General features: G+C 45.8%; 1 protein-coding gene across 8 annotated transcripts in view; it reads right to left on the bottom strand.

Moving 5' to 3' along the window:
* The window catches only part of FSIP1 (fibrous sheath interacting protein 1), a 201,440-nt gene extending 174,752 nt beyond the window's left edge, over positions 1–26,688 (bottom strand). For 5 of the 8 annotated variants that reach the window (XM_075927068.1, XM_075927069.1, XM_075927067.1 and 2 more), the window contains exons 1-5: positions 26,415–26,688; positions 23,279–23,410; positions 14,861–15,038; positions 5,002–5,174; positions 1,398–1,491 (exon numbers count right to left, since the gene is read on the bottom strand). In XM_075927068.1, the coding sequence (XP_075783183.1) occupies positions 1,398–1,491; positions 5,002–5,174; positions 14,861–15,038; positions 23,279–23,410; positions 26,415–26,546 (709 nt within the window). In that variant the 5' untranslated portion in view covers positions 26,547–26,688. Of the gene's footprint in view, positions 1–1,397; positions 1,492–5,001; positions 5,175–14,860; positions 15,039–23,278; positions 23,411–24,232; positions 25,310–26,145; positions 26,234–26,337 lie in introns of those variants that run through there. The other 3 variants (XM_075927072.1, XM_075927073.1, XM_075927070.1) reach the window with 3 other exon arrangements.
* Positions 26,689–27,342: the final 654 nt, after the last annotated feature.

The following is a 27,342-nucleotide window of genomic DNA, read 5'->3' on the forward strand; positions in this document are numbered from 1 at the left end:
TGAAGTCACTACAGGTCTAGTGTAAAAAGGTCAGGCAACTATACCTAAAAACATTCTGACAGAAAAAAATGTAATCCAAGACTATTCCAAGTAAAGATTCTCTCAAATTTTGTAACAGCCAGTAATATAATATTTTTAAGTTTGGCACACACGAGATGCTGAGAATAAAAATACTACAGTGCAACAGGCTACCAAAAAGACAACTTTTGATAATTCTTTTATTTAAGAGATCTAAAAACTTTTGTAGATTACAGAGGTCAAAAATTTATACTCCAAGAAATCCTTCTCCAACCAAAAACAAAATGACTGTCTTTAAGTGCTGGACAAAACAATTAATAAATTTGAGAACAGTAGAAGCATTGCCAAGATAATTCAGTGCAAAGCACAGACAAAATCAAAAGTGTCAAGACCAAAGCTCCATTTTAAATACAAAAGAAAGAGTTGTTAAATTATTCTTTGTAACAATGCTGCAGAGCCAACTACCTCCACAGAATGCTGCTTGTGACTTCAAATAGCTATCTGGCCCTGGATTTAATAACCAGAATCTTAAGATATATTTTTGAAACTCTGAATCTGATTATTGTTGTAACCAGAAGTTTACTTAAACGTGCTGTAAGTCAGGATCTCAATGCACTGGAATTCCAGTTCCATTTGAAATGCTGAAGAGTAGGCCATGTAGAGACTGTAGATTAAATATCCTTTGAGAAGCAGAAGCAACAGCATTCAGAGTATTTGCTGGGCCAAACTTCCTTTTCAATAGGATAGTTAAGGCCACAACCTCACGCTGCAGGAGGCCATATATCTGCTCTGCGGGACAGGGCCTTTTAAAAATGAATTTCCAGGCAAGGCTGAATGGTTGGGGATCAAAGATCAAAATATAAATGTGTGAGATAAAAATGAAAATAAAAGTGCCAATAGTTAGATTCTGAAGACACATATAGGGTTCTGTACTAATTACAATAAAATGGAGTTCAACACAGTCTATAAAACAGCTTGAATTTTTTTTCTAACATCAGCCCTGATTTAACTATCACAGATATAAGTTATTTACATTCCTCCTTCTTTTCTTCTACTTACTCAAACCTTCAAGGCTACTCGGTCATATGAAACATTACAAACAAAAATCTGTAAAGCAATGCTACCTTGTGAAAGCATGTACAGCAGCAAAAATACGCTTTACTCAGTCTAAGGTATAAAAAAATTGTCTTCACAAATTTTTACATGCAAGGACTATTTTATTGATAAAAGTTTAAAACTGTACTTGTTAAGGAAAACATTTTATTCTGTTCTAATGTGAGAGATATCTTAGAATTTTACAGAAATACAGCTATACTCAAAATGTAAGTTTTTATAAATATCTATGAGATATTTATAATTTACCTATTTTACTTACTTACCAGCTATTTCCTGCAAAGAGGAAGTCAAAGCTAAAAATTTGTTTGTATTTTCTATTTCCTCTTGAGTTCCTGAAGCACTTAGTGAGGTTACAGACTATTTAAAAGAAGGAAAACATGAAAATATAAGACAGCAGCAAATATATGATCAGGTTAGAATCAGTAAAATACTTTTCCTGATGCTCTGTCAGAGGCCCAAGCCTAATAAACTTCAGCGCACAAACTAAAAACCTTTTTTGTCAATAAAGCTTTTGGGGGTATATATTATTTTCTTACTTTTTTTTGTACTTTTTAGGTGATTTGAATTACTTGCTACTGCTGACCTTTTTTGGAAGTAGCACACGTTTAAGCTATGTATACTCATATAATTATTGCACCTTATTTATATAGGCATTTAATACAGTCTTGCATGATCTTCTTATCAATAAACTAGGCAAATACAACTTAGATGGGGCTACTATAAGGTGGGTGCATAACTGGTTGGATAAGTCCTACTGGAAGAGTATAACAAGTGAGGTTCTGCAGCAGTCTGTTTTGGGACCGGTTCTGTTCAATGTCTTCATCAATTATTTGGATATTGGCATAGAGGGTACGCTTATTAAGTTTGCAGATGATACCAAGCTGGGAGGGGATGCAGCTACTTTGGAGGAAAGGATCGTCATTCAAAATGATCTGGAGAAACTGGAGAAATGGTCTGAGATAAATAGGATGAAGTTTAATAAGGACAAATGCAAAATACTCCACTTTGGAAAGAACAATCCATGTCAAACATACAGAATGCGAAGCAACTATCTAGGAATGAGCACTGCATAGTCATAGGGGATCTCAAGCTAAATATGAATCAACAGTGTGATGCTGTTGCAAAAAAAGCAAACATGATTCTGGGATGCATTAACAGGAGTGTTGTAAGCAAGACACGAGAAGTCATTCTTCCACTCTACTCTGTGCAGATTAGGCCTCATTTGGAGTATTGTGTCCAGTTTTAGGCCCCACATTTCAAGAAAGACGTGGAGAAATTGGAGAAGGTCCAGAGAAGAGCAACAAGAATGATTAAAGGTCTAGAGAACATGTCCTATGAAGGAAGGTTGAAAGAACTGGAAAGGAGAAGACTGAGAGGTGACATGATAGCGGTTTTCAGGTATCTAAAAGGGTGCCACAAGGAGAAAGAAGAAAAATTGTTCTCCTTAACCTCTGAGGACAGGACAAGAAGCAATGGGCTTAAAATTCAGCAAGGGACGTTTAGGTTCGACATTAGGAAAAAATTCCTAACTGTCAAGAGTAGTTAAACACTGGAATAAGTTGTCAAGGGAGGTTGTGGAATCTCCATCTCTGGAGATATTTAAGAGCAGGTTAGATAGACATCTATCTGGGATGGTCTAGAAGGTACTGGGTCCTGCAGTGAGGGCACGGACTAGACTAGATGACCTCTTGAGGTCCCTTCCTGTTCTAGTGTTCTATGATTCTACGATAGTAATTATGCAGTTTTATACATACATAAATTTGAATCCTGGTAAACTTGCAGTATAACTGATATTGCATATACTGCTTTACCATTTCAAAACTAATTTTATACATATTATAGGCAGGACTGGTAGCAATACAAGACCCTATTCACCTATCTTGACTAAATATAATTGCAGCTAGAATCTCCAAAGATTATGTGTGCACTTATTCCTTCACAGGTCTTACATGTGATTGGCCAGTGCATGGCGCCATTGCCACAGAGCAAGTAATCATGCTCCATACCAGAAATGGCCTGATACACGAAGTATAGAGAGATCTGGAACCGACGGGGCAAAAACACTGATAAACAGTTGTTTGGAGACTGGGAGGACACTCTGCTAGACACAGCTGACTCTGTGCTACAGAGCCTAAGCAGCCACTGAAGGAATCTGACATTCTTGTCAGCTTCACCACTGCTATGGTGAAACAAAACATGTTAATTTCATACAGTTCCTTTCAAGAACATCATATTTTTATGTTTCTGAAAATAAATTTTTAGAGTCTTTGTTTTGGAAGAAATTTCCATAGAATATATTTTTGCTCTGAATCAGACCAAAAACAAATTGCAAACTACCCCAGAGTTTTCGCCAGCTCTATCAGACATCTTCATAAGATGTGTGATTTCTCTGCCAACAAAAATTTTGCTCTCTCCACAGAATGTACAGTAGTGAGAGAAGTTGCATCAGAGGCTTTGAAAGTCTTTGTTATAATTACCTCTGTTCCTCTGTCGGTTCTGTTCACATCTAACTTATAGTCCTTTTTGAATGCAAAGGAAGTAGAGAGGTATAATGCCACTTCCTATTGAATGAGGGAAATTATGTTGACCTTGGGGATGCAGGCCAGCTAAGTTCACAGAATGACCATGTTTGACAGAATATGTAACTGAGCTTTCACTGAAAGCATGCTATGTACTGAAACCCCCTTGTACCAGGTGATGAGAATGCAAGATACTTTCAGGGAGAAGAAGATACCTACCGACCAAGAAGCTCAAAAGTAGCTTTGTGAGGACTTGAAGATCCTATACACAGATTAAATTCATTAGACGAATCTGCATATTACCTAAGTATTGATAAGAGTGGTGGGTCCTCAGGAATAAATATGTAATGGTAATGACAAATTATCATGGGTTTTTTATATTATAATACATCTAAAGTTGCTGACTGGTCATTACAAAAAGCGTTGGCATTAGCCTCATGGTCAGAATACACCAAAGAACATACTTTGCTTCAGCTGACAGTCTGACTTAGCCCTAAGGTGTGTCCCTTGCAACACCAATATCTAAGCCTCAAGGGAGACACTGAAATCATTTTTGAATTTTCTCTGAGATGCTAAGTCAGTGCTTATCATCTTCCAATTAGGGCTTAGGGGCGGGCAAAGCTTCCTCCCACCCTGTGAGCAGTACACATAGCTTTGAAGCGCTGCACACTGCTCGCAAGGTGGAAGGAGACGTCATGCTCAATGTGCAGTATGCTTGCATAGGGCAGGAGCAGGGCAAGGGAAGCTTCGCACAGCTCCCCCGCCCCCAGGCCAATCAGGACTTGGGGGCAGGGGAGTGCATAACGTCTCTTCCTTCCCTGCGAGCAGCGCATGGCACTTTGCAGTGCTGTGTGCTGCTCACAGGGCAGGGGTAGGGTGGGAGGAGGCTCTGTATGCTCCCCCGCCCCCAGGCCAATCGGGGCCTGGGGGTGGGGAGTATATGAAGCCTCTTCCTGCCCAGCCAGGTGAATGGGTACTTAGTGGGAAGGGGGAGCAAAGGGGCTCCCCCACTCGAAATAGCGCCATAATGTGAATATGCAAATGAAGGACAGGATATTTAAATCCCAGCTGCATTTGCAATTTTGAATGTCTTCATTTGCATCCCTCTCTCGAAAAAGGGTGTAAGTGCAAACATTCCCGAAATCATAGCTGAGAACCAAGACTTGGAGGGGGTAATAAGAAGGGGATTATAATAACGTATGGTTCTTTCAGTTCCCTTTTGTGTTAGTATCCTTCACCAGGCAATGACTACTGAATAATAAAGTATGTTCTTGAAACTAGACTGTTCCTTTCCACATAACAGCACTCTCAAATATTGGCATATATTTAAAAAACACACATTTCTAACCTTAAGTTCTTCCCAAAGTTTTGCCCTCACTTCTCTGCCTTGTTTTTTAATTTCTCTTTCTCTAGATTGTTTCTTTGCCAGTATCTTATCCAATTTATTCATCTTCTTTATCGCTTCTTGAATCATAGAATCTACATCTTTCTCTTCAGTATTTTCTAGATCGGTAGAATTTGCTGTAGATTACATATAAAATAGAATGTGAGCTTCAAGCATTTAATTTTAAAAAAATTACAAGCCAACAGTAATTATCTGGCAGCAACTTATGTTGCAATAGGACAATTCACTCGCACATGTTGCTTTCCATTGGTCGATTACAGCAGGAAAGAAATATGCAGGTCTAACAGAATTCTTCCATAAGCTAAGCGGTAGAGGTTTGTATTTCTGGACACCTCAGACCAGAATTCTTGTTTGGCAGCTAAGTAATATTTATTCTAAGGCAGTAGTGGCTTATCCATAGCAACAGTTGTAACCACAATCCCATTATAAGGCAAGAATTCCAAAAAAATCACAAACAATTCTCATTCTTACAGATTTTGAGATAAATCTCACTGACAACTAAAATGTGCCCTGATTTTTTTTGATTGAATCTTTTCAGACCAAAAAGATTTTAAACAGCTCAATTTTAAAAATGCTGCAAAGCATCTAAAGTTTCAATATGTTCCTCTACCTGCTCAACAAAAAGTTATGGTTCCAAAAGATAGGACACACAGGTAGATTTTGACATTTGACCTGAAAAAAAGCAGCCTAGGGAAGAAAAAATAATATTCTTTAAGAAATTACCATTATTTCAAAATGAAACAGGATTCACTAACAATTGATGCCAAAAGAGAAGAAGTTACTCATCCTGTGCAGTAATGTTGGCTCTTCGAGATGCGTCTCCCTGTGGGTGCTCCACTCAGGTCTCGGTGCGTGCCTGTGCCGGGGATCGGAGATTTTTGGTAGCAGCGCCCCTCGCGCCACACCTGTGAGCACAGCAGCTCCTTCCCCCCTTCCCGGAGCCTGTGGAATGAGTCCCATATGTTCCTTTTCTACCTAAAGTCCCTGTAGACTCCAGGCAGAAGGGAGGACAGGAGGTTAGTGGAGCACCCACAGGGACACACATCTCGAAGAACTAACATTACTGCACAGGGTGAGTAACTTCTTCTTCATCAAGTGGTTTCCCTGTGGGTGCTCCACTCAGGTGACTCCATAGCAGTACCCGCCCAATGGAGATGGGCATTGGAGTCTTCCTATGTGGAAGAAGGAAGGACTGCATCTGCTAAAGATGTGGAGGGTATTGGCCCCTTGTGTAGGGCATAGTGTTGAGTGAAAGTATGGTGTGAGGACCATATGGCTGCTCTACAAATGTCTGCCAATGGTACATTGTTCAGGAAGACCATTGTAGTGGCCACCGCATATGTGGAATGAGCCCTGATGGATTGCGGTGGCTGTCTGCCCCTAAGTTCATATAGGGTGTATATGCAGCCCGCAATCCACTTGGATAAGCGCTGTACAGAAAAGCGAAGTTACTCACCTTGGAGCAGTAACTGTCATTCTTCAAGATGTGTGTCCCCATGGATGCTCCACAATAGGTGCTGGGCTTGCCCCAGAGTCGCAGGACGGAGATGTTCGAAGCCGTAGTCAGTTGGACCATGCATGCGGAGCAGGAAGGGGTGTCTCACGGTGTTCACGCTCTCCTGCACTGCACGATCTGGTCTTATCCAGTTCCTCGGACCCGTCTCAGAATCTGCAAGAGAATGAAACAGACTCCAAAGCGGGTAGGCAGGTGGGTAGTGGAGCACCCACGGGACACATCTCAAAGAACGACAGTTACTGCACCAAGGTGAATAACTTCGCTTTCTTCTTCAAGTGATGTCCCCGTGAGTGCTCCACAATAGGTGGCTAAGTAGCAGTACCCACCCGAGGAAAGGAGATGGAATTCACAAGTCCCTATGTAAGGAAGAAAGCACTGCAGATGCTACGGAAATATCTGAAAGCCATCTTGTTTGGATAGCATAGTGCTTGGCAAACGTGAGATAGGATGACCAAGTGGCAACCCTACATATATCAGAGGGTATGTCTACACTACCCCGCTAGTTCGAACTAGCAGGGTAATGTATGCATACCGAACTTGCTAATGAAGCCCGGGATTTGAATTTCCCGGGCTTCATTAGCATAAAGCCGGCGCCGCCATTTTTAAAAGCCGGCTAGTGCGAACCCCGTGCCGCGCGGCTACACGCGGCATGGGCTAGATAGTTCGGAATGGCTACGTAGTTCGAACTATCTGTACTCCTATCTGTTTCCTACTGGCTGCATCTAGACTGGCAAGTTTTTCCGCAAAAGCAGTTGCTTTTGTGGAAAAACTTACCAGCTGTCTACACTGGCCACTTGAATTTGCACAAGAACACTGACGATCTAATGTAAGATTATCAGTGTTCTTGCGCAAATACTATGATGCTCCCACTCAGGGATAAGCCCTCTTGCGCAAATGCTTTTGCGCAAGAGGGCCAGTGTAGACAGGTAAAAACTGTTTTGCCCCGATGGTGAAAATGACGATCAGGGCTTTCTTGCACAAAACCGCGTCTAGATTGGCATGGACGCTTTTCTGCAAAAAGTGCTTTTGCGCAAAAGCGTCCATGCCAATCTAGATGCTCTTTTTCGCAAATGCTTTTAACGGAAAAACTTTTCCATTAAAAGCATTTGCGGAAAATAATGCCAGTCTAGACGCAGCCATTGTGTATAAGAACTACCTTGACACGGTCAGTGCATATGGCCTTGGAGGCATTTAGCCAACTAGGTACCACGCTGAGAGATGAAGTGTGTGCAGGTGCAGGAGAGAACCTCACTTTTGGGTTAGGAGGATCTGGATTAGTGGGAGGTGATATGGTGGGAGTTGTGCGAATCACAAGAAGAGTGGATACCAATGTTGACGTGCCCGCTCGGGCGCTATCAGAATTACCGAGGCTCTGTCGAGTTTGATCTTCTGTAGGACTCTGAAGCTAAGAGGGATAGGTGGAAAAGCATACATGACAGGACCTCTCCAATTGAGGATAAAGGCATCCCCCAAGGAGTGGCGGCCTAGGCCCGCTCTGGAACAGTAGCGGTGACATTTCCTGTCGTTGGCGGTGGCGAATAAGTGTATTCGAGGAGTGCCCCAGTGGCGAAAGATAGAGTGGAGAACTTCTTGATCTATCTCCCATTCGCGGTCTATTGCGAAGTTCCTGCTGAGGGAATCCGCCATCGTGTTGTTGATGCCAGGTAAACAGGATGCAACAAGGGTAGTGCCGTTGGCAATGCACCAATTCCATACTCGGGTTGCTTCCATACACAGCAATCAGGATCGTGCACCACCCTGATGATTTATATAACACATGGCTACTATGTCTGTGAAGATGCCCGCTGTGGAGTTGCGGACGGGGGGGGGGGGGGGGCTGTGACGGGCCGGCCCCGGACCAGGGGCGAGGGGAGCGGAGCCCCCGCCGGCTGTCACTCTCCCGGGGGGGGGGGCGAGCGGAGTCCTCACCGGCGGGGCTTTGCCGGCCGGCCGCAGACCCCCCAGCAACCCCGCAACTCCAGCCGCCGGGGGCGGCAGGCGGGGGCGCTTCCCCCGCGCTTGCGCCGGCAGCCGATGGGCGGCCCCCCCCCGCCGGCCCACGCAGGGAAGGCGGGGCCGGGGCGCACGGCAACTGGCGAGGGCCGCCAGCGGGGGCGTGCCCGGAAGGGGCGGGGCCCCGGGCGGCGGCCGGCGCGGCGGGCCAGTTTAAAAGTGCCCGCCGCCGGAGAAGCGGGGCGCAGGCTCCTCGCGGCGGCGGAGGAGCAGCCCCCACCGCAGGACGGAGCGTGAGCGCCACACAGCCCGGCTGCCGGCCCGGCGCTGGTCCCGGGGCCTCCGGGACAGCCACTGCCCCTGGCGAGCACTCAGCCCCTCGCCAGACGGCAGGAGGACCCCACCGCGCCGAGCCAGGAGAGACTGGGACGGCCAGGAGCGTGCCAGGGCCGGAGAGCTCACCCCCGGGACGCCATCGGAACGCGAGACACCACAGACCGCCGAGTCAAGGTAGGCGCCAGGGCGACGGGGATCGGACGGCAGACCCAACGGGAGGGAGGAAGGAGCCCGGGGCAGGGCGCTTCTGGCGGCCGTGGGTGGACGGGCCACAGGGGGGAGAATCCTCACCCCCCCTCGTCCACCGTGCCGGGGCGCTAGCGGCCCCGGTGCTCAGGGCCCCGGGCTGGGACCCGGAGAGAGGGCGGGACCGGGTCCCCCTCCCTCCACACGGGGAGCGTCCAGCACCCGACAGCCACACTAACCGACTGGGACCAAACTAGAACCCCGGACTGGGGGGAGGAGGACCTAAGGCTAGGGGCTCCGGCCCCCCCATCTCGCTCGGCGGGTACTCACGGCCTGGGGTTCGCTGACCCCCCCTTCTGGCTGGGAGGGGGTGATCGCACCCCAGGGGCCCGGACTCCACACCGGCGGCCCCGGGACGACACAGGACAAAAGGAGGACCAAAAGGGGTCCGCAGACCCCCCCTCTCGGACTGGGAGGGGGTGATCGCACCCCGAAACCCTCACAGGGGCGAAAATGTCTGCAGGCGTTGGCAACAGCCCTCAGTTACAGGAGATTTCTATGTAGTAAAGACTCCTGTGGCGACCAACAGCCTTGGACGGAAAGATTGCCCATATGAGCGCCCCTGCCAATGAGGGAGGCATCTGTGGAAATGTGACAAGGCGGCAGTTGATGAAACGAGATGCCTGACAGTAAATTGTCATCTACCATCCACCAGTGGAGAGAAGATCTGACGGTCACCCCCTTGTGTACGTTGTGCTTGATAGGATTGTATAGTGTGATCAGCCAGTGCTGTAGCAGCCAAAAGTGTAGTCTGGAGTGAAGGATGACGTATGTTGTGGAGGCCATATGACCCATCAGTCATATGCTCCCGTGCTGAGGTTGGCAGCTCCTCTGGTGCCAAGCTTGAGTTAGAGGAAGTAGAGGCGGCCCGACTGTGCCTGTAGTTACGTCGGCAGAGTCAGTGCCAATGACTTCAGTGCCACCACCGCCGGTTCCGTCACTGGAGAAGTTGCAGCCATGTGGCGGGAAGCACCAGACATGCTTTTAGATGCCTTAGAAACTGAACAGGCACTTGTAGCAAAAGTGCCCGACTTAGACCCTGAAGTAGTTCTGCCATGAGAAGACCCTGAAGTAGTTCTGCCATGAGAAGTTAAAGGCAGCAATCTATTTGGGGAGGGCCTAGGCTTCTTATGAGGAGCCCTAGTCGAAGAGGAGGCACTCCGTTTCTGTGGTTACAGAACGGGCCGAGAAGGAGAGGCTGAACCAGCAGGCTGAAGCACCTCATCAAAAAGAAGAATGCAGAGCCTCATTTCATGATCACAGCAAGGCCTAACCGTGAGTTTTGAACAGTACACGCATTTTTGCAGTACATGGCTTTCGCCGAGGCAGCGGATACAAGAAATGGGTGCAAGACCTGAGAATGGCCCTGAGCTCTAGAATATTAATGTGAAAGTTTCTCTCGTGTGGGGCCCATGTATTCTGTATTGACACTGCACCACAGTGGGCTCCCCAGCCCATGAGTGATGCATCTGTTGTTATAGTAACTGAAGGGCCTGGTCAGTGGAAGAGTATGAGGAGGTTGTTCAGAGATGTCCACCATTGGAGGGACTGCAGGACTGGTGGAGGAAGTGAGAGGTGCTTTGCAAGGCAGTGTCGGGTTGGTATATAGTTGATTGCGAACCAATATTGTAGGCAACGCAAGTGCAGCCTTGCAAACAAGACCAGAAACGTTGTCATATGCCCCAGTAACTAAGGCACGCCCGGACCGTGGAAAAAGGGGCCTGTCTGACCCGTTGAACGAAGTCGCAGATCATCCTAAATCTTTGTGGTGGGAGGCAGGCTCTTGCTGTGACTGAGTCTAGCAAGGCGCCAATGAACTCTTATCTTTTACCAAGTCGGGAAAAACATTCCCTGGTAATAGTTGTCATGACAGTAGTTTGCTGATAGGTAGGGCCTTTGCTTAGACAATCATCTAGGTAAGGTAAGATAATGTTTTGTCTTCTGAGAAAGGCCGTGACTACAGCTAGGGTGTTTGCAAATACTTGAGGGGCCGTAGAGAGGCCAAAGGAGAGGACTGTGTATTGATAATGATCTATTGCTACTAAGGTAAGTAGCTTTTGCACCTCTGCCCATAACAGAGGCTCATGAGAGGGGTTCCTGAAGAGGGACAGGGTAGGGGGTTGCATGTGGGGCACTGACGTAAAGGGGATTATACAACATGATCTGATAATTTCTAGGACCCATTTGTCTGTGGTAATTTGCGCCCACTGTTGGCAGAAAGGTCTCAGGCGATGACCAAAGATGACATTGGACTGCACTGGACTTATGAGGTGATCGCTCAGACCGCCGACCAAAATTTCAAATTTGCTGCTTGTTAGAGGTGGATTGATTTGTGGAGGACTGGTTTTGCTGATTCCTCTTCCTACTAGGCCATTGCTTGAGCCTGTTATCATATGGTCTCTGCTGCTGCCTGTAATAGTTGTAATTATAATCCCTCTTTTTTTGGTAGGAAGTGTATTTATGCTTCTTATTGGGAGGGATGTACATGCCCAAGGTGCATAGTGTCGTATGAGAGTCCTTCATAGCGTATAGGATCTCATCTATATTTTTAGCAAACAACTGTTTCCTGTCAAAGGGGAGATCCTCCACCCTTGCTTGTAATTCCTTTGGTACCCCTTATAACTACAGCCACAAGGTCCTGTGCATTACTATGTCTGTGGCTGTGGCTCTAGCTGCGGTGTCTGTGACATCCATACTGGCCCGAAGAGCTATTTTAGCTATTGATAAACCCTGGTTTAGAGGTGAAGTTGCTTGTTTTCAAGAAGGTCCTGTAGCAAGTCTTGTAATTTGGCATAATTGGCATGATTGTAATTAGCCAACAGTGCTGTATAATTAAGATATTCAGCCCTGAAGTGTGGCCAAAGAGCACACTTTGCGGCCCAAGGTGTCTAGCCGTTTGTGTTCTTTGTCACGGGGCATAGATTTAAATTGTGTTTCACAGAGTCACCACCAGCGAATTTTTTTGAAGGTGGAAAGTCCATGTCATTTGCAGGGATGAAATATTTTTTGTCCGCTGTGCGGTTTGTGAGCAGAACAGAGGCTGGATTTTACCACAAAGCATCCAAAGGTTCAAGGATAGCTTCGTTGATGGGTAAAGCTATTTTCAAGGATTCTGAGGGTTGTAATATGGTGAGTAATTTGTATTGTTTGTCCTGCACCTCTTGTAATGTAATGTCCTATGGTTGTGCTACTTGTTTGAAAAGTTCCTAAAAATGTTTCAGGTCATGTGCCGGAGGAGAAGGCGAGATCTGGAATACTGCTTTCTCCTGCCTGGATCTAGGTTCATGTCAGGGACTCTCTGGGTACGTCTAGACTACAGGGTTTTGTCGACAGAAGATTTGTCGACAGTAGCTTCTGTCGACAAAGAGCATCTAGACTACATTCAGTTCTGTCAACAAAGCAAGCTGCTTTGTCGACAAAACCCTGTAGTCTAGACACAACCCTACAGGCAATAACACCTTCTGTCGACAGAACTCTGTCGACAGAAGGCGTTATGCCTCGTAAAATGAGGTTTACCAGCATCGACAAAACTGCTGAGTTCTGTCGACGTTATGTCGACAGAACTCAGCAGTAGTGTAGACGCAGGTATAGTTTTGTCGACAAAAGTGGACTTTTGTCGACAAAACTCTGTAGTCTAGACACACCCTCTGAATCTGACTGAGGTAAGTTGTCATGCTCACTGGAACCCGCCTGAGAAATTACCGAGGGCAGGTGAGCAGGTGAGGAGCATGCAGAGGTTGTGGGTGAGTGCCTCGAGGTGCAGAATTGCTGGGCTGTAGAGGCTGTGTGCCTTGAATGTTAGGTATAGGAGGACAGCTGTTGGTACTCTTACCCTGTATCCCAGCAGCTCCACTGAGGTGGGAGCTGCCCTGTATGAATACCAGGAAGCTAGCAATGGAGAAGGAGAGGAGTAGCATGATGAGAGGTTGCTCCTATGCCTGCTACCATAATCAGATATTGGGGATAGCAGTGTAGGCAACTGGGGGCCACTCTGTGAAGTGTTAGTGCGCCCCTTGAATCAGACTAAGGAGAGTTTTGTAGGTGCCGTGCTTTCTTGTACTGCAGTGCCATGGGGCGGTCAAAATCACTCTGCCCAGTCAGACTGGGTGCAGAGGGGGAGCTCACCGGAGCTGATGGAGGAGGCATATACGGCTTATCTGAAGCTGCTACCTCAGTGGCACCAGTTGATGTGACGGTTTTAGTTTGTGCCTCAACTTTCCTGGCTGGCACTGATCTGCATTTCTCTGCGGTACCAAAGACTGATGGCACCGGGGGATGAGAGGTTCAAGGCAGCTTGGACAGGGAGTGCACCAGAGAAACCCTTGCGGCTTGAGAGCCGTTGTGGGGTGATGAAGCTATTCTACCCAAGGGTTTTCGTTATGCCCGCACCTGCTCTTGTTTGTCCCTTGGTAATTGAAGAGCCTTTTCCCAGAGAATAGTCTTGAGCCGCATTTCACGGTCTTTTCTGGCCCTCGCCTTCATATTCAGCCAATGAGGGCACTTCTGGACGGCACAGACTTGCGTTTCTCCACAGTACCAGAGACTGATGGCACCGGGGAAAGAAAGGCTCTAGACAGCTCGGACAGGGAGTGTGCCAGGGAAACCCTTGCACCTTGAGAGCCTTTGCGGGATGATGAAGCTGCCCTACCAGACGGCTTTTGCTGTGTCAGCACCTGCTCTGGTTTGTCCCTTGATAATTGAAGGACTTTGCCCAGATAATAATGTTGAGCCATGTTTTGTGGTCTTTTCTTGCTCTTGCCGTCCTATTCAAGTAATGAGGGCATTTCTGTACCACATGCGACTCCCCCAGGCATTTGACACATGAGGCTTGGCCATCTGAGATAGACATTGGGTCTCTGCAGGAATCGCATTGTTGCGGTGAAGAAAAGCTGTGGCGGCTGTCACTTTTTTTTTGCTTTTTAGCAAAGTCAACGTTGAAAAAGGTCAAACTAAACAAAATTAGGAGGTAAAGAGTTAAAAATAATAGGGGATTTCAATTTTTCCTGTCAGGAAGAAGAGCATTGCTGTGAACTTCGTCTTCAGCCAGGGACGGTTGAAAAGGAACTGACAGGACTCGCACCGCGTGCGCATTCCACAGGCTCCAGGGCAGAAGGGCTGCTGTATGCGCAGGCGCGGCGCAAGGGGCGCTGCTACCAAAAATCTCTGATCCCCGGCGCAGGCACACACCGAGACCTGAGTGGAGCACCCACAGGGACAACACTCGATGAAGAATTACATATATCAGTAAGCAATAGGTCTGGTCTTCTTTTCTAAATTGAAAATAAATTTAAGGATCTGGTAAGATAGTTATCTGCAGCATTCCTCACTAAAATTCCCTCTTGCTTTACAGGAATGTGTTCAAGTCCACTTGCTTGAAGAACTAGGGGTACATCTACACTAGCCCCTTAGTTCGAGGGAGGCTAATGAGGGCGACCGAAATTGCAAATGAAGCGTGGGATTTAAACATCCCGTGCTTCATTAGCATGTTTCCGGGCGGTCGCCATTTTGGAAACTGACTAGCCCGGAATAACTACCCGGGAGTTCCAAGTAAACCCCATTCGAAGAGGAGTAACAGCTAATTCGAGTTAGGGGTTTACTTCGAACTCCTGTTTCACTGCTGCGTGTAGATGCAGGCATACAGTCCCCATTTGCAGATCCAAGAGTAGAATTTTACCCACTAAAATTTTACCCGTTACACGTTATATAACAGTACACTGCTGGCCAATGACGTAAACTTTGTCAATCTCATACCTGGATACTCATCAGTATTTTGCACCTGATGCTGGAAAATGCAGTTAATTTCACCCTCAGAATACTGTGGAGATGTTTTCATATTCTTCATTTTATTCTTCTTACTATCATCATCTTTATCATCCTCTATACTACTGTTCCTTGAATTGTCTTCTTTATGATCAACTGGTGAAGAAACCTAAAAATTATGTAAATTAACAATTTCCACAGAAGCATGAACCTTTTTTAAATACTTTCTTTTGTTTTATATGAGTGCCATCAACAGTGACATCAAACCAGATTTTGAAGTTCTGCAGCTGCTTCTATCCAAGGATCTCCAAGTATTTCACACAAAAAAGTTTACAACATCTCTGTGAGGCACATAGGTATTACCCTAATTTTACAGATGTGTGAACTGAGGCACAAAGTGGTAAAATGAATTGCTGAAAACCTTACAGCAAGTAAATGCAGTAATTGAACTCTGGCATCCTGATTCCCAGACACTGATACAACGTTATACACACTCCTTGTCCTAAAATTAAAAGTTGATTTCAAATATTAATATTTTCATGGTAGAGGCAAACACTATACTTACACTAGAATTTGTTGAATGAGATAATTAAATAATGGCACTTGAAACATCTCTTAATCATATTCCACTTACTACAGAGCTCTCCCCTTGGCCAGGATGTGCTTAATCAGGATTTCCACTTAGCTGAGATCTCCCAAGTGTGCTCAGTTTACAAATACAATTACATTTATTCTAACTTGTTTGCAATGTTAGTTGTAGCCTTGTTTATCCCAGAATATTAGAGAGATAAGATGGGTAAGGTAACATCTTTTATTGAATCAACCTCTGTTAGGACAGGTCTACAAGTCACTATAACTCAAAATAAGATATGCAATTTGAGTTATGCAAATTGCATATCTTATTTTGATATTTCGAAATAGCTTATTTTGTCATTTGGCTCTGTCTACACAGCACCAAATTTCAAATAAAGCATTATTCCAAAACGTCTCTTACTCTTCACAGAATGAGGTTTACGGGGACATCGGAATAACAAGCCCAAAATAATGGGCTTGCTGTGAAGAGGTGGGATAGCTATTTCAGGATACTCTGGTATCCCAAAATAGCATTGCAGCATAGATGTACCCTAGAGCTATGTCTACACTAAAAGGTTTTTGTACAAAAACGGTCACTTTTTGTGCAAAAACAGGTGGAGCATCCACACCTCAAGCACTTTTTCATGCAAAATAAAAAAAATACAGTAAATCAACAGGACAGAGGGCTTTTGCCGGTAGTTATTCCTCTCCCCACCAGGAATAACTCCTTTTTGCGCTACAGCTCTTGCACAAAAAGATGCGTGTGGACGCTCTGCAGGGATTTCTTGCACAAAAAGAGTCTATCAGAAAAAGCACAAGTGCTCTGATGGGGCCATTCTGTTAATGGCAACCAGAGCTTTCTTGTGCAAAAGCGTCCATGCAGTGCAGACGCTCTCTTGAGTAAAAGCACATTGCTTTTGCAATGCGCTTTTGTGCAAGAAGTTTTGTAAAAGATTTCTTCTGCAAAAAGCTTCTTGTGCAAAAACCCTGCAGTGTAGACAAAGCCTAGGTGAAAGAGAAGTTTTTGAACTATGCAGAGTTGAAGAAAAGCTCAGTGTAGCCTGAAAGCTTGCCTCTTTCATCAGCAGAAGTTGATCCAATAAAACACTGTCTCATCTATTCTAACTATTAACCTTGGATCAGAAAGTAAAGTTGTGCCTTTTCTCGCTCACGAATCAGCATTAAGCCTGTAGGAAAGTTGTGACTTCTATTGTTCAAAAGTCGCAGCCACTGTTTGAAATAGCTACGATTTTGGTACAGTCAGTTCAAATTTGAGTGGTGTTGCAACACCATGTGCTAGGCTGTGACATCACTCACTCAAACTTGGTCCAACTACCTCATTAGACAGGTAGACAGACCAAAGCTGAGAATCACAAATGTCACTCACTTGAATTTAGCCTTTGCCAAATTCAAGTTTGTGGCATTATAAGTTGGCACACAAGGTAACAATTCCATTTAAATTTGTGACAACTACACCAAGTTAAGGTGTGTCTTAAAAATTGTAGTTCCTGCTACAATATCACAGCCCACAACCTTCATGAAGCTTTAATTATCATAAATAATAAAACATTTTGTGACTCTAAGAACTCCTCAGTGCCAACTGGCAAGGGGTTACAAGAATATCCCGGTATGTATAATCTGATTCACTAAAAGCGACGAGGAGTTCTGTGGCACCTTATAGACTAACTATACATGTATCTGACGAAGTGGGTCTTTGCCCACGAAAGCTTATGCTCCAACACTTCAGTTAGTCTATAAGGTGCCACAGGACTCCTCGCCACTTTTGCAGATTCAGACTAACACGGCTACCCCTCTGATACCTGATTCACTAAAGAGTATTAGACTTTACATGAAAGCTAGAGTCCCACCAGTCATTAACAGCATTGTGAAATGTATAAATAGATCCTATGTATTTAAACTGATAAGTACCTCAAAACTGTTCTGATGCTGGAAAACCAAGCACCAGCCCTGAGCAAGGCCATAAGCAGTAGCTAAGAACTAACAATCTCATAACTGGAAACCTAACATACAGGAGAGCTGGTTTGTTTTATTCTAATTAGGTATTAGTTTTAAGAATGTATTCAGCCTTTAGACCATGAAATTCTTGTAAGTTACTGTGTGCATTAATCTCACTTGCAATGTCTGTATTCCATGCTTTAAGGCAGCGGTTCTCAAACTTTTTGGGCTCCGGAGCCCTTTACGTGCATAAAAATTTATGCAGAGCCCCAGTGGTCCACTGATTGTGTGTGTTGTACCTATCGATGTTTCCAGTTTGTCAACCTCGCGAAGCCCCTGGAGATGTCTTGTGGAGCCCTGGGGCTCTGTGGAGCACAGTTTGAGAAACAGTGCTCTAAGGAAATGTGTGTGCTTTGCTTTGCAACTTTGAAAATGTTTGCTTTGAGCTTAGGAAACCCAGCATTGGAATAATTTCTCTCACCCATTAAGAAGACTGTTGAAGCAAAAACACGCTCCTTAATGGCTTCTAGCTAAACATAAAATAGCTTCTACAAGACCTACTAACATGAAAGAGGCATTAAGGAACATTGTGACACAAATAATTAATGAATGGTCCTATTACATCTTAGAAATGCTGCATGCAAGGGAGCTAGTCTCATATACTGGAAGACCAAGGTCATGTCAAAACTACAGAATTATGTGGACCTGGGTTACAGCAGCATAAAACTGTCACAGTAATTAAAATTGCTTTTACGTGTCCAAACTACACTACTTGTGTTGTCAGCGACATGTGTCCTTGCTAGCAGTACCTACACTGATACAGAAAGCAATTCACTGTGGATAGCAATTACACTGTGCAACTTATCATCTAGCACAGGGCGTTTTCATGAGGTTTTGCAATGCCTCAAAGGGCCCCAAAAAATTGGTCATAGTGACTGAAAGCATGATTTCAACATTCCAAACTGTAGTAGTCACCATCCTATAATTTCATCTTTATCCCATAATGTTTCACACCTCTTTTCTAATTTTCCACAAACCCACACATCCTTCTTAATTGTCCATCATCTGTATCAGAGGTATGGATCCTGCACTACTGTGATGAGCACTGCAAGCATGGGGCACCTGATACTACAGTATTTACAGAACCAGCAGGGGAGCCACAGGCAATATAATGATTCCTTGGAAGCTAGACTGCTGTGGAATATAGAAAGAAACAATTCAAAGTTGAAGGGGGCATTCATGGAGCAACTGCAGATGGTGGAGAACTGCTTCTGGTCCAAAATGACAAGCAGTGCCCTCCGGAGTAGCAACACCAAAATGTAATCTGCACTGACGTGGAGAAGCAAGTAGACTGCTCTACAGAAACTTGAAACACTTTATTGCTACCAGTCGGTCAGGAATCAATTTGGAGTTGAGAAATCCATTGATTGATTATGCCTCTGGATGTTTAAAAGATTGTTGGCACTGTCTACTCAAGAGATTGGACTTCAATGACAAAAATATCCCAATGAGTCTGACTATAGCTGTGTGCTGCATAACATCTATGAAGTAAAAGGGAAAAAGTTTCTGTAGAGGTGAAGGGAAGAAGTGGAACCTGATGATTTTGAGCAGCCAGATATCAGAAGAGCTCAACATTGACTTGTTTAGCTCAAAGAGGCTATATTATGAATCTTGTAATAACTGCAGTGTGTGTAGTAATGTAACATTGCAAATGCACCTATTACTACTTGTGAATATCAGCCCCAGCTAGTTTATGTTATGAACGAATAAAGATTAAGAATCTGTAAATAGAATTTATTCCACAGCCATGCATACAGACACATTTATGACTGCATAAAATTTAATAAGTAATACAGAAAAGAACTTTTGTAAGGGAAAGAAAGGCCATTTCCATTTCACAGAACAATGCACGTGCAGCTGTGATTGCCTACACTCTCACTCAGGGTAGAGTGGTAAAGGTAGTGCACTGGATCCAGACACCAGGTGGACGTTTGTGGGGGCTGATGGGCAAGTGAATTAGTGTAGAGAAGTTCCAGAATGTAGATTTCTATGGGCTGAAGAGGGAGGTGAGCATGGTACTATTTAACCTGAAGGTCAACAAGAGTCTGTAGCATGTTCTTTACTGCTGGAGAAGCATCTACATTTCTCGCTGCACTTCCCTGACCATTTCCCAGATGTTTCTCCTCTCAGGTCCACAAGGGTAATTCTTTAAGCCCAGTGCTCAGTATCCAAAGTAGCAGAGGCTTGCAAGATCTCTAGGAACATGTCATCCTGTGTCCTCTTCATTCTCCTTGTTATCTGGCTGAGTCACTTTGCTAATGTGGATGGACGGAACCTCAAGGCCACATTTCCAGTTGTAAAAGATACAATGCACAGCAGTCCAATTGTGAATGTATTCACAAGATAAATGGAAATCTGATATACTGAATTCACTCCCCTTTTTCCAGACAAGTTGCAAGAAATACATTCTCACTTTTATTTGGAATTGATAGAGCACCATCGCTGGAATGCCACCATGAACATGACCCTGTGGGAAGGAGGTAAGTTATGGGCATGAGCACATACTTATTGTGCAACTGTACTGAATACTAGCACAGGCTGTCATGATTTTAGCTGATACTTCATTCCCAAAGCTAACAGAGGTTGAAAGGCAACAGCTCCTGCAGGTACCCAGATGTCAACTGGGACCATATACTTCTAGCCTATGTGCTGCAGTGATGCCTGCTGAAGTACTCACTGATTGTCACAGGAAAGCATTCTATTGTGGCAGAAAAAATAAGGCAGTCCTCCCGGAAACCTTCAACAGAGAATTCCAGACTACCTCCCTGAAGGTTTCCTCAAGATCTCTATAGATGAGTCATAAGGCAAACTAGTGCACATAAACTAATCCAGTGGGCTCCCTCTGCTGAACTCCACTTGGAGTTTGAAAAGCAGATGGCAACTCTACCTCCACTGGCTGTTTCACTACCTCATCTAGTATAAGTAAAAATGAATAAATCAATAGGTAAGTCCAGATACTTTCTAGGTTTCATCCCTGCAATATCGAAGCAAACAGCATACTTACCAAAGGTTCCTTCCCCTGTATCATGCTTGTCTGTCCTGGACTGCAAAAACTAGCTGGACTGCGCAAGGCTATAAATCATGTCTTGGCTCACTGCACAGCTGGTCACTTGTCCCCCATATTCCTCCTCTTCACAGGCCTGTAACTCTTCCTGAGTATTCATGGGGGTTTGGGTGGTGGTGGTGGGGTATAAGCTGAGAATGGAATGCAGCTCTGTGTAAAAGCAGCAAATCTGCAGCTGCAAATCAGAAGAATTGTTGGCTTTCTTTGCCTTCCGGTTCACCAGCTGCAGTTCCTTTCATGTGGCACTGTTCCTGCTTCCTCTGATAGTCCCTCTTCTACAAGCAGATCTCTTGGTTCATGGAAGATGTTGACATTTCTATGGCTGGATTGGAGCTGTGCTTGCACTGGAGCTGTGCCTGCACAGCCTCTTCTTCCCATTTACCCAGGAGATCCAACACTTCTTGTATACTCAAGGCAGGAGCATATTTGCAGCATGGAACTGTCATGCTCAGCTGGGCAGTTGCTAAGTGTGCTCGAGAATTCCTATATGACCTCTCCATACTGGGAAAACAGGAAATGACATTTGAAAAAGTCACGGGCCTTAAAAGGGATAGGTGGATTCCTGGGTACTGACCAATGGACAGCAGACTTCAAAATGGTGACCAGAGTGATCAAGGCGAGGATTGTGGGACATCTTCTGGAGGCCACTAATAGTGGATGTAAGTAACAGAGTCCACATTGACACTGCATTGACCAATCTCAACCTGAACTCTACACCACTGGTGGAGTTAAAAAGGCATCTGGGGCAAGTTGCATCAGTGTGAGCAAAATTTTTGTGAAAACACTAACATGCATTCTGAAAAACAGGGTCATAAGTAACCTTGGGTGCAACACCACAAAGGACATTTGGGGTGAAATAAAGTTCTGTAGACAGAAGGCTATCCTATTCAGTTTAGTTTCTAGAAGCCATGTTATGATTTTGTTTTATAAATTTCTTTTGTTCTCATTATCATCACCTGAATCTCAAATATTTAATAATAAATGTATCATTTTCATGAAAAGTATCTGTGACGGGGCACCAAGACCCCGCACCCAACCACCAAGACTCTGTGCCCTGGGAGAAGGGCAACAGAGCGCTTACCACCGCTGTGTCGGCTGTTCACGCGCCGCGGCTGAGCAAAGCCGCGGCTCAGCTGATTGATGCCGCCGCCCAGCTGGAAAGGAGCGGCGGCACAGCTGAGCGGGACGCGGCTCCGACGAAGGGGCGGGGAGGGAAGAAGCGCGTGATGGGGGGGGCGGGGCACGTAACACACCCCCCCCCCCGGGCCGGCGGAGAGATTCAAAAGGCTGGTCGCCAAGGAGAGGAAGGGGGTAACGCGAGGAGGTCGCGAGAGTACCCCCCCCCCCCTCCGGGCAGTAGAGGACCCGCAGAGACGCCGACGGACTGAGCAGGGGAAAAACCGGCGGCGGAGAAGCCGCAGGAGCACTGTCAGCTTCGGCAGCAGGAACCGGCAGGGAAGGAGTGACACCCTGGAGCCGGGGTAGGAGAGAGGAAGGAAGCAGCCCAGGGCAGGGCGGCGAGATAGCCCGTGGGCTGGTGCGTTTAGGGGCACGCCCCCACCAGTTGGACCGAGACTTACAGGTAGTCTCCGTCCTCAGGGCCCTGGGCTGGGGTCCGGGAGTGAGGACGGGCCCGGACCCCCCTTCCCTCTCTCCTCCCGAGGAAACCCGGACCACGACCGGGCTCGTCGCCCGAGACTAGATAACTCTTCCGGAGAGTCGAGTGACCGCTTCCCCCCCCCCCCCCCAAGAGACGGGCGGAGGGCGGGGACACACGGTCACAGTATCTTTAAGTGCTGTGACATTACACAAAGAGCCGATCCTGAGTTGAATCATTCAAGATGGTGTGTACACTGTTTCTTTACGGCCAGTAGATCTCATATTTCTGAGAGTGTTTAGAGGATAAGGGTCTGGACACTCCAGGGAAATGCAGAAAAGGGGCTCAGGAACTGGGGTGTACCTATTTATAATCTGCAAGGCAAAGTAAGGGCTGTCATAGCCAAGATGACTTTGTTTGGGTAGCAAAAAGGCTAATATTCAATTAAATACAAAAAGTCTCCCGCCCACTGGAGGTAGGAGAGTTGGGGAGGAGGGGGTAACAAGGTGATTCACAGTCCTGGGTACTCTATGAGCCATTACAATCACTGTCCCAAGTTACATTTGTGCAGTCCTCCAGTTATCAATGTGGTAGCAAACGTTTAATTGAGGGCAAAATTGAGTTAACATCTGACTAGTGGTACACAAAACAGAATATGATCTAGGCCATGGGTTCCCAAACTGGGAGGCGTGAAGAAATTTTCCGGGGGGGCGGGGAGGCGCAAGGCTACCCAGCTCTGCCCGCCCCCCCACCCCCAAGTTTTGCTGCTATTTTTGTGTTTCTTTCTCCCCCCCCCCCCAACAAGTTTGCTGCTATGGGGGGGAGGGAGTTAGGGTTTCTCAAAAATCAAAAAGGGGGCGTTATGCCGAAAAGTTTGGGAACCACTGATCTAGGCTAACAGAGAGGGAAAGGAGTAAAGACATGTATAAATCATTAAAGCAAGCAGATATTATCTAAATGCATACAAAGAATTGACCTGCATACTCACATTTTTGAAATTAGATCTTCTTTCTGTGATAATACTCACTAGCATTTACATATCAGTTTTCTTCCACAAAGCACTTTATAAATGTTTTACAAAGGTCTATCCTTTTCCATTTATAGATAAGAGAAAAAAAGATGCAAAGAGGTTGTGATCTGCCAAAGCTCCTATAATTACCTTTGACAAGCACGGCTCTGGTGTTAGAACCTCCAAAGATGCACTTAAAGCTTTGCTTACAGGATGAATTCTTGAGTTAGATGCAGGCCTTGAAATTTCATCCAAATTTCCCCTTGTAATATCCATTGTTATCTAAAAGGGACAGAGAACACCAAATGCTATCACATTTTAATAGCTTATTTATTAAACAAAAAAACCCACAAGGCTTAGATAACAAATAATCTAGAAGTCCTACCCCTAAGAAATTATGCAGCCTTTACAGGATCCCAAACTCAACCAAACTTTAAATAGGTTAGTGACAGGCCAAAAAATGGTCTCATCAAAATGAAATACCAATATAAACCATTGTAAATCTTGGCTCATTAGCAAGATTGAAGCATTTAGTGGATATACAGGACATATCCCAGTAAAGTGATGTTAAATGCATATTACTGTCAAAAGGCATTGGACAATATGACTTTCACCTCAGTGTAAAGTGTACCACAATATTATTATTTAAAAGCATACATAGAAGATGTTACATTTACACAACTTTTTACAAGCACAGAAATAATCCAGGTATTACAGAAAAGAGCAAGTTACAGTACTTATTTATTCCGATTTGCAAAGTTTTTGATCATTCAATCAATTGGCTCCCCATCCTATATTTTGGCTTGTTTAATATTATTTATGGGAAAATGAGCAATGGCACAGACTTCAAGCCCAGGTAAGCTTTCCCAAACCTTCAGATGCTGTCCTCCCAAAATGCCTTGCAAAATATATGGAAAGAAAATCCAAACAAGACACAGCTACTGCAAAAATATGGAGTTTTTTAAAAGAAGAAGAAATTATAGGACTTAGCAAGAGAATGGGCATAGAAAAAAAAAGAAAAGTCAAATTTCACTGAAGTACAGGATAGTGAGCATGGAAGACAGAAAGGTGAAAAGTACACCATAAACTTGCGCAACTTCTCACACGTAATTTCCTTCTACAGCCGGTCCCGATTACATTCACTGATGTACGGCCGTGCTGTTCGTAAGTGCAGATTTCGTTCGTAACTCGGGTTTCAACTTCCTAGTTGATCGTAAATATGAACGGTTGTAAATCTATGCGTTCATAACTCAGGGACCAGCTGTACTGTACTCTTTGATATATATTGCCCTGAACTAGTTAATGTGAGAAACATTTATATCGTATTACTCTTTATAGATATTTTTCTGAAATGGTAAAAAATTCTCAAACTTAGTCCAGAAATAGCCATGTTGGGGATTTTTTAAAAATATCTACTTTTCACTAAAACAAACATTTGGTCTTGTATTTTTCAATATCTTTCCTCCCTTTTTCCATTACCAAATGGGGAAAAGGGGAGCAAAGGAGGAAGGGGGGAAGAGAAAGAAAACTCCCTCTAAAATGAAAACTTTTAACACTAAAATTCATATTTTGCAAAGATTTTTCAATAAAATGTGTTCCTTTTCAAGAAATGTGGAAAGAATGACTGAAATTCCATATATGACTAAGTGCAAGCCATTCATCCAAACTGAGATAAGTCCACATGACACAAGATCTATTTTACACATTTCTCTGGGTTGTTGAAAAATATGCTAATAGATGTAAGAGATAAAATTCACCTGTGGCAATATATTTTATTGGACTAGCTCCTGGCAATACAAGAGACCAGGTCTTGAACTACACAGCACTCTTCTTCAGGTGTGGGAAATATAAAATTTTTAAAAAAATTATTTGTGTACTTTTCTCAGATATGAAAAAGAGCTCTGTAGAGCTCTACTGCATATCTTTTTCACCACCAGAATGATCTGAGGAAGTGGGTCTAGCCCACGAAAGCTCATCATCTAATAAACCATCTTGTTAGTCTTTAAAGTGCTACATAGTCCTGCATTTTGCTTCAGCTACACCAGACTAACACGGCTACATTTCTAATAAAAGATTGGTCACTCTCTTATAACCTCGGCTCCCTGTCATGCTTCCCTCACAGTGCTAGCAGTGGGTGATGGTGCTACCAAGCGCCTTTGATGGCCCCCTTCAGCACCCTCTGAGCCTGTGTGTGGGCACATCAGGAGTGCATTGGGGCACTGAGCATGTACCACCAGAGTAGGGAGCTGGGTTTGCACTCCTGATGGTGCAAACCCAGCCCCCTGCTCCAGTGGTACATGCTCAGTGCCCCTAAATTCTCCTTAAGTAGCTCAGTCTGATAGGGAGCAACTTCCTACATACCACTGGCCCAGCAGCATGAAGCCCCTGCCCTGGTTAGCTTCCCCCTGGTGCAGGAGTGGGCAATCATTTTTGACGCGGCGGGGGGAGGGGGCGCACTTCAGACATTTGTGAAGTGGCCCTGGGCCATCCCACAATGGGCGGGAACACAGGCAGAAGAAGCGGAGCCAGGACTCTTCAGTGCTTCACCATGCCATTGGTCTGTGGACTGGGGAAGCAGGCAGTCTTTGCCTTCTCATCCCCCAAGAGAGAACCACTAGCTGCTCTGAACAGCTGGTGGTTCCTGCAAGGAGTGCACAGGGCTTAGAAGAGCTGTGTCCCGCAGAAGGAGACTTCCCGCACTGCCCGCCAATGGGGGGCGGGGGAGACGTACAAAAGCCTCCTCCCGCCCTGCCAGCAGCCCGCGCATCCTGCAGGTTGGGGGCAGGGAGGGAGGAGACTTTGTGCGCTTCCCGCCCCCACTACCACCTCCTCAGGTGGATTGGCCCGGAGGCAGAGGAAGCGGCAGGGCTTCCACGGGCCAGATCAATGCGCTTGGCGGGCCGAATCCGGCCCTGGAGACTGCACCGGTTACTACAAGCTATTGCCCGCCCGCCCGCTACAGGGGACACAACGAGAGCGCAGTTGTGGGAGGAGGCCCCCGGCCTCCGCTCCCAGACCTGCCGCGGGCACCAGAGCCGAGAGGACCGTCAGCCCCGCAACGTGCGCGGCTCCCCAACTGCGCCTGGCCACGCCCCTGCACCCACCGGCTCGGAAACAACAGACTCAGCGCGGGGTCCCGGCCCAGTCGCACTTGCGCCCACAGCCAGGGACCGCCGTTTCCATGCCAACCAATAACACTGCGGTCTTACTTCTCGCGAGAACTATCTCTTCCCCTCCCCTCTCTGTTTGCACGCTCTCCCTGCAGGCGTCTCAGAACAGGCGGTACCATTCCCGGGGAAAGGAGAGGGAAACACCGTCTGGAGCAGGCTGCCTCTAGCCACCCAGCTGAGGCAGGGGGCGTCTCCCCGCACCCGCTCGTGACGAAGCTACAGGACTCTTCGGGAGGCGATGCGAGCATGCGCAGTAGCACCAGGTGGCTGGGTCCTTTGGGGGCTGGCCAGGAGTCCCTTTGTTCTGCCGGCTCCAAACGCGGCCGCCGCAGCCACCCGCCATCAGAATCGGTGCCTGCTCCAGTAGGGGCGGGGCGGGAGGTGGCAAAGGGCCTCGCCCCGCCGGAGCCCACGCCCCCGTCATCTTTGTGGTGCCCCTGCCTGCCCGCCACAGCAGCAGCAGCGCGTCGGGGCGGGGACAAGCCCCGTGCGCCTCGCAGCCCGGAGGAGGAGAATCCAAGTGAGTGGTTTTTCAGAGCAAGTGCAGAGAATTGTTTCTGCCAGCGTCACTTTACTCACTCACAAGCGATTCATACCCGTTTTGTCATTCCTTTGCATGAAAAGCTGCTGCTGCTGCGTGATCAGTGCTTTAGCTGGCTAAAGGAGAGAAGCCGTGTTTCTGCACACAAAACAGAAGTACTGAATCTAGGTTTTCACTTGTGGGGCCAATTTAACTTAGTTGGACAGTGGGCTTGGTGAGTAGGGTGAGTTGGCCCATATTTCAAGTGTTCTCAGAAAGCCTTCCAGAGTAGAATGTAAAATGTGTATGTTCAAATCAACTAGTTTTAGCTTGCTTAACTATTCTGTATAATTCTTTTTCACTCTGTGATCTTAGGTGAATTTGCTAAAAGCTGATCTTTTAAAAAATTACTCTTTGAAGCCCTGATCCTGCAGCGACTGACACGGGCTTAACTTTTATGTCAGCCTTGCAAACTCAACATGAGTTCTCAAAATCAATTTCCTTTTTCATTTCATCAGACCAAA

This window comes from Pelodiscus sinensis, chromosome 4 (genome assembly GCF_049634645.1).
Source record: "Pelodiscus sinensis isolate JC-2024 chromosome 4, ASM4963464v1, whole genome shotgun sequence".
Taxonomy (NCBI): Eukaryota; Metazoa; Chordata; order Testudines; family Trionychidae; genus Pelodiscus; species Pelodiscus sinensis.